Source organism: Nanorana parkeri, unplaced genomic scaffold (genome assembly GCF_000935625.1).
Source record: "Nanorana parkeri isolate BGI_ZX_2015 unplaced genomic scaffold, ASM93562v1 scaffold1052, whole genome shotgun sequence".
NCBI classification, from domain to species: Eukaryota; Metazoa; Chordata; class Amphibia; order Anura; family Dicroglossidae; genus Nanorana; species Nanorana parkeri.
The window spans coordinates 518733-526848 of record NW_017307320.1 but is presented as its reverse complement, the minus strand read 5'-3'; the positions used below and the strand labels follow the sequence as shown (position 1 = coordinate 526848).

Sequence of the window (8116 nt, the reverse complement as noted above, 5' to 3'; positions counted from 1 at the left end):
GCCCCCCCCCCCCATTTCACATCAGAGTTCCCCTTTATATTAGGAGCTCCCTTCACATCATAGTCCCACTACCACAAAATGTTAAGGCACCCTGGTTGAGAAAGGCTGCTTCTCCGCTCATCCATTGACCTCCTGCTTTCCAGCTTCCTAGTCCACTCCTCCCATACTCGCCTCCAGGACTTCTCTAGAGTCTCTCCCATCCTCTGGAACTCTTTACCCCAACCTGTCCGTCTATCTCCCACCTTGACTGCCTTTAGGCGTTCCCTAAAGACTCATCTCTTCAAGGAAGCCTATCCCACCTTAACCTAACCACTGAACCATCACATTCTCAAATAATCCATCCCCACACAGCTGCCTCCTCTTGTATCATTTCCCCCTCCTCTGTTAGATTGTAAGCTCTCAGGGGCAGGGCCCTCCTTACCATCTTGTCTTGAATTGTATTGTGATTGTAATGTCTTCCTTATATTGTAAAGCGCTGTGCAAACTGTTGGCACTCTATAAATCCTGTATAATAATAATAATAACTTATCCTTAAAGTACACTCTATTCCCTAATACTAATGTATTACCCAAAAATAGGTGTCAAAATCTCAGTTCCATAAATAGCGCTCTGCTAACACACAGTGGAAGCAACCATATTGAGCAACAAACTAATATTTGTAAGAGTTCTCATCTCAGATGGAATGAATGACCTCACTGAACAGGTGAAGTCAAAGTTCTCGTGGACAAACATTGCCTAAAAAGTTCCACATCAGTGTACCATATGCCAGAACACACATACACATTTTTTTTTTAGTTATATAGACATATTAATTAAGCTTTTAAGATCCTATCAATCACTGAACATACATAAAGTAAGTTACAATAAAACCATGCATTACTTCAAGGTCTAATACAGGACTGGACAAATCCCAGGAGACAGGTAGCCAACACTCCATAAAAATTACAACTTTTGAGGTTTTCTCTAGTTTTTGTCAATGAAGCTGGCTCCTAAAAAAACCCCTGCTGGCTCCTGGATTGGACAGACTCCTGAATTCCATTCCAATTTGACCACTACTTGTCTAACTTGTATCTGTTCTGGTCCTAGGTGCGCTCACACAGATGCCTGCTGTCCGTACATTTGCACTGAACGCTGCTCTTGCTATTCTGTTTGACTTCCTGCTTCAGATCTCCATGTTTGTAGCTCTGGTGTCTCTGGACATGAAACGACAGGAGGTAAAGTCAGGTTCCTGGAGTCGTGGGGTGGGAAGGAGGATATTTCTTCCTGGTCTTCTTTCTATAAACCATCATTCTGTTTCCCTGTAGTCTGACCACAGCACAAAAACAATTCTGATCCATGTTTTCTTGTTCTTCAGGCCTCAAGGTTTGACATCTGTTGCTGTATCAAGAGCAATGGTGAGAAGCCAGAGAAGAAATCTGAGGGGTTGTTGGTGTGGTTCATGAAGAAGGTGTATTGCCCCATCTTACTGAACTCTGTCAGCCGAGTTATAGTGGTGAGTAGATCTTCCCACATGTCCAACCTCAACCGACAAGGAGGAATGGGCTACCTCCAGGCATACCTTCCCTTAATGTATGCACTGCAATATATGCCCCAACATGGAAGCTCTCATAGACTAGAGTTAGGAACCATACATCACAGAGCAGCCTTGACAAGGCAGTGTGACTTCCACATATATTTGCAAATCTTCCTGTTATATTTTCAACTGCACTTGGGTCTATCTATATCATGGGGTGCTGCCTTGTAATGGACACAAACTAATACTTTATGTGATATTATTGGGGGTTGCATTAGGTCACCCACAAGTTTTATGTATTTAAGTAGAACACAAAGATCAGGCAGAACCTATACATGTCAGGGAGTAGAAGTGAGATTGCTAAGAAAATAACTGCAGGCTTCTAGATGGGATTCTTGTTCTAAAGGGAAAACAACTCTGGTGATGTACCTGAAAGGTGCTGGTGTCACCCGCCCCTGCAAAAGTTTCTGCATTCAATATTCAGGTTACACCTGGCTTCCAATGCTTTTCTGAGGACCATAGTGATATCAGTTACACAAGCATCATGAATTTATTGAGTTGTACTCCATCTGGTCCCAAATAAAAATAGGACTGGTGTATTTTAGAGAGCCAGGTGGAATTTTGGTACCAATCACTGAGCAGTTACATAGAATTAGGGAAGGTGATAGGATCAACAATTGGCTGCACACAAAACATATTTTAACAGCAGGCAATAGTTTTGTTTTTGACTTTTTGACTAAGGTGTCTCTTTAATATCTCCTGTCTCCTCAGATGGTGGTGTTCATCTTTATGTTCTGCTGTGGGACTTACTTTATGATGCATTCTCGTGTGGGTCTAAACCAGGAGCTGGCTGTACCTCTGGTACGTATTAAATTTCTACTTTATGTGGCATTTCATCTAAATGTAAATAAGAATAGAACTAGGAGGCCTAAAGGAACCATACATGACTCTGTAGGCACCTCTCGGCTTGACAAACTTGGATTAAAAAAGGAGTTGGGTGGAAAATTGTTGGCCAAACAACTGATTCAGTCACTTTCTGAATACAATAGACATCAGAGGAGATTCCTTCATTCACAAGAGAAATCTGAAAGAGAGAAATCTAAGCGTGTATGGCTAGAACAATTCATGCCTTGACTTCAGGTGGGGTTTATTGGCCATAAATACCTATAAAATTCCAACTGTCACCTGTCTAGTACAGATTGGTAAATGAGCTGACACTTGCTTAGCCCCTCTGCACCCCTTTTGTTCCTTGATAAAGACTTTACTTTAGGACCATAAGTGTTACAAATTAAATCAACCGGACTTATTAGGAAGAGAACTACACCCGCCTATCCTTTACAGCCAGGGAAGGTCCCATCTTGGCCTGTGTTGGGATTGCAGTTGCCATGGTGCTGCACATGTGGTCGGCTATGACATCAGCCATGTGAGGGCTTGACAGTTCGGTTGACAGCTGAAATAAGCACACTGAGGAAAGTGACATTTGGTATGCCTTAAAGGAGAACTATGAGGTGAGTGCTTTTCACTCACCTCATAGTTCTAGACGACCTGTAACAATGAGACTGTCACAGGTTGGCTCAGTAGATCGGGAGGTGAACGAACACATACCGGCGTTCGCTCACTTCTCGATCCTGTCACGGCTCTCTGCCGTGACAGGTGATGGGCTGGATTCCCCCCTCCTCGCTCTGATCCGCCAGCGCTGACTGGCGGAACGGACAGGGAGGGGGCGGGTACAGCTGGCTCTGCCTCTAGATAGGCAGAGCCAGCTGTCAGTCACGCAGCTGGGCGGATCCCGGCATAATTGTCGGGATCCGCTTCAGTTGCGGCGTCTCAGTATACCGCGAGCACTGAGCCTAGGGTGACTGGAGGACGCTAGTTTGTGTCCTCTTGTACCCTAAGGAGAACTATGGGGAAAAGCCTTAACCCCATAGTTCTCCAATAATGTTCCATTCACACCTAGGCGTCTTGCCGCTCAATGGTAAGCCAGACAAAACACTCAAGACAAGGAATCCCATCCATTTCTATGGCCTCTGTTCACATCTGAGCGTTGTGTCGCAAGCAGAAAAAATGCCTGTCGCTGAAAAAGTACATGAGCTATTTTTTTGGACAGATTACAGCGCTTTTTGGTCCCTTAGACCTGAATGGTAAAAACGCATTTCAAACATTTTTGTGTGTTATATTGCGCATTTTGTTGCACAAAGTTTCCCATTGAAGTTTATGGGACCCAAAGTCGCTGTAATCTGCCAAAAGTAGATGTACTTTTTCTGCCACAGATATTTTTCTGCTTGCGACAAAACTCCCAGCTGTGAGCCATAGAAATAAATTGGATTCCTTGTCTTCAGGGTTTTGTTGTGCTTACCTGTGAGTAAAAAATTGCCTAGGGGTGAACAGGGACTTAATGTAACGTATTTGGGAAACAATAAATTTGTGGGTCTAGTTCCTCTTCAAAGCGTACCTATGGGCAAAATAAAAGAATTACATATATAATGCGGTCTGCCACCAGCAATAATACAACGGTCTGCCCCCACCCTTAAACATAGTTTTATTACCTGTTGATCCTGCCATTATTTTTCCATTTTCGATGACAGACCAAGATGTCCATCAAAAGTCACAGTTACTGGGGTTGAGACAAACCATTCATTGACAGGGGTGCTTATAACAGTCAGCTTTTATTCATATGGTTTTTTGTTTTTTTTCCAAAGGAAAGAAAAGCTGTTGCTGTAACTGCTTCAAAATTGTCCGCTAGAGTTTGGCTTTAATTTCTGTGTCTCTTACTTAAGTCTATAAGGACTACCCTGTCCACAGGGTGACAATGCTGCTGTATGGTTTCCGTGCAGAAGGAACAGTGTTGTCACCCTACTTTCTTGTCACCCTAGAAAGTAGAAAAATAATGGATCTTTTGGCAGGATCAACAGGTAATAATACTATGTTACCGGCAGAGGGGTGAGGACAGGGTCTAGGTGGACCAAACCAAAAACTGTTGTGTTAACGCTAGCGACAGACTGCATCTTATATGACACTTGTTTTGCCCATAGTTCCACTTGAGGACAGGAACACCACTTGCTTTACCTTATTATGATTTATACGTAGTCCACTGCAGCCAGATTTCCTCACATGTCCAATGGGTGTCACCTGCCTCCTATTTGGGAAAACTTTTTAGTAGTATACCCATCACCAGCCTTTGATGGGTATTTGGGAATATCTCTTCTGAATTACAGATGGGTGAGCAGAAGGAGTCCCCAGATTACAGACAACGGGGACTAGGTTGGAATAATGCACTACAGCTCTACCTGAAAAACAGAAGATCTGAGCAGGTCGACTGTGTTTTCTGTATTCATCTCAATGGTTCTGTAGCGCTCACCCCCGAAGGAGCCGCTGAATGATCGGGTCTTCCATAGCCTGTCTAGGGATTATTAAAACACATGGCTGCCCCAATAACACTTACCACTTGCCCCTAGAGCACTTACCAGTGGTTACCGACAGATTGAAGTCCAGGCAATAGCTCCAAGATGATTCTCTTTTATTTCTGAAACTCCAGGGAGAGAGGGAAGAGTGTCAGGTGCATCCAACATGAAGGTAGACTCCTTGTACTTGAAATAGAACAAAGTAACTGCTGCCACCACAGACTTGGACCTTTAAGCCGTACCGGCAATCTGTGTAGAGAACTTCTGGCAAGCAGTACTGTCAAGGGTCTTGTTCAGGTTCAACTTCAGACATGAGTGGCTGACCACTGGGCCTCCAGGCTCAGGCCCAAGCATCCAGGCCTAGGCCCCAGGCGCAGGCCTAGTCCATTCTGTCTCTTCAGCAGCAGGCATCCTGCCCCAGCCAGGAGTGCCCTGGGGGAGGGAAGAGACTGTTGCATCAGCCACACTCAGCATTTATCTCCTCTCCCAGGATGCATCACTGCTACTGTCCTACAGTGATTGGCTGGGAGACATAAATGCCCAAAGCAATCCTCATTGGCTGATCTGCCCTGTGTGGTAACACTCCCATCACAGGCAGACACAGCTTCACAGATTGTTCTGTCACAGTTGAACTGAACATAGACTATAGATATATTTTAGCACTCCTTTTAGCAGGGTGTTACAGTTCAATAAAAGAAATGACATCATTTAAAAGAGTAGCTGATACTCATACATGTGAACTCTCTAGAATGGGCTCCAAATTCCAGCCAATCAGTATGATACAGAGCTTCTAACGGCAGATAAGTGAATCTGTTGCCTTGTCCTGCATGGAAAAGCTTGTGTTCACATTAAACGGGTTCTTATTTGTGCATCCTATTATGTGCTAAATGCCCTATTTACCTTTTTCCCCAGGATTCCTATGTGGTGGACTATTTGAATCATCTCAATGAGTATTTCGAAGTTGGAGTGCCGACGTACTTTGTCACAACACCTGGTTATAACTTTTCCAGCCTAGCCGGAATCAATGGCATTTGTTCTAGTGCAGGATGTGACAATAATTCAATGACGCAGAAGATACAGTATGCCACTGACTATCCCACACGGTAAGTGTCCTGAGCAGCTTCAAAATTCAAATGGAACCCATCGAACAGTACCCTTAAGTATCGGGTGGGTGCCAGAGTGACAGCAGATTCCTCTGCAGATCAAAGTAAAGTAAGGAAGGTCACTCGCACTCCAACTTCATTTTTAGTTAATATTCACTGACCTCTGTAGACTCGCAGCATAATACCGATGATTCCGAACCGCATGGCCCTTTCTTCAGGCCTGAAGAAGGAACCATGCGGTTCCGAAACATCGCTATTATGATGTGACACTACAGAGGTTAATGAATATTGACTAAAAATTAAGTTGGAGTGCGAGTGACCTTCCTTTACTTTACACTGCGCATCTTCAATAGTCTGGTAACCATACTGGTGTATACTATGTAGGTCTAATGTTCAGTACTGGCATATGAGATGGCTGGGTTTGTTTTAACAAAATGATAAGAGAATCATTGCAATTTGGCTGTTACAATAACAGCAGCCATAGAAGGAACATATACTGTAACATTGTTGTATTAGGTGCCTGAGATGCCATGCTCTAGATCACATTGAAGTAGATGTAAACCCCAAATGGCTGACCTGTATTTTGCTAAAGCACAGCGTATCATAATTAATTGCCATGTTTTTTTCAAGAAACACTGTTTTCAACCTTTTTTTTTTACATCTTAATGCTGCTGGTCTCTTGCTGTCACTTTAAACCACTTGTCACCATCATATCTTTATGTACTTGCCCCAGCTTTAGTTGCACTGGCATCCTGGAACATGTTGTGGCAAAATGTTTTGGCATGTCCACTCTTAGTCTGCTCCAGAGGAGCAAGTAACAGGGTGGCGATGTAGGAGCAGAACTGGGAGACAGTTGTCAACCCATAACAGGAAGTGCCTAAACATGGACCTTCATGACTTGGTCACCTATTATTCATTTGTTAAAATCTGTTAAAAAAGTAAAAAAAATGTAAACATCTTTTTAAATGACACGCTGTGCCCATGCTCACCCTCACGTGCCCACGCTCACCCATGGAAGGATTCTTGCTGTCTCTCCTAAAAAGAAAGCCTCAAACTAAAAAGACATTTCTCAAAGCCACCAATCAGTTTTAAATCTTTGTGTATTTGAATGGGATTGGTGATGGAGCAAGCAGAGAGAGAGAGAAAGACAGTTTCACAGGAGATATTTCGGGGAGTACATTCCCAATCAGCTGAACCAGAGCTGGCTGAATTAAGGTGGCCATACACTGTACAACCATCGCAAGACCTTAGTCTTGCAATGGTTGTAAAGTGATTAAAAAAACGTACGATCTGCCCATCTTGGACAGGCAGATCGTACTCTCGATCATCGCAAGCCCGCCCCCCTGAGGGGCGGGCTTCCGATGACCGCAATGCTGAACGGGCAGTGTGCGTGTGCGCACACCGGCCCGTTCGGCATTTGTCTCCCGAGCACCGTTCAAACCAGCCGAAAATCGTACGATTCTCGGCTGGTTTTCTAACATGCTCCTTAGACAAAAGACGTGCGACCGTACAGTAGAAACGGTCGCACGTCTTCGTTCACACTGTTCGATTCTCGTACGATTGCGGGATTTCCCGCGATTCTCGTACGAGAATCGAGCAGTGTATGGGCACCTTTACAGAGAGCTCAGATAATTGAGGTGATCGGATGGGCTCCCAGCTGCAGTGTTTGCTGAAAAGCATTAGTAGCTTGCTGACTGCTCCACTTGCTTCTACTTGTTGCCTGGTCTAAAGACCAAAAGAAATACAGTAGACATCATTTGCTCTTGGTTGACTTTCTCTTTTGGCACATAGAGGGCCAGTGCCAATGGGCTTTAGTTCACTTGAGAATTACTTCTCAAGTCTATGGAAACGCAAAAGCAGTTGAAGCAGTGCAAGTACACCCACGATGAATTCTAAATGATCTCAGAGGCATAACAAATTCATATCAAAAGCTGCATTTGCCTATTGAAGTCTGTCAACTCAGGCCCATAGGCACAGTGTTTAGAACTCAAGAGAACTTTCAGGGCTAATGAAAGGGGGGGAAATGTAATTAGATTTAACTATGAAGACCCTCATCCTTGTCTTAGGACCAGGTTGGTGAATACAGCATGCATGTGACT

At 44.0% G+C, this 8116-nt stretch overlaps 1 protein-coding gene across 1 annotated transcript in view; it reads left to right on the top strand.

Moving 5' to 3' along the window:
- Positions 1-8116, top strand: part of NPC1L1 (NPC1 like intracellular cholesterol transporter 1) — an 85066-nt gene that overhangs the window by 57357 nt on the left and 19593 nt on the right. Inside the window, 4 exon segments of the mRNA XM_018567457.1 lie at positions 1087-1214; positions 1355-1492; positions 2285-2374; positions 5827-6017. Coding sequence (XP_018422959.1) covers positions 1087-1214; positions 1355-1492; positions 2285-2374; positions 5827-6017 — 547 coding nt within the window.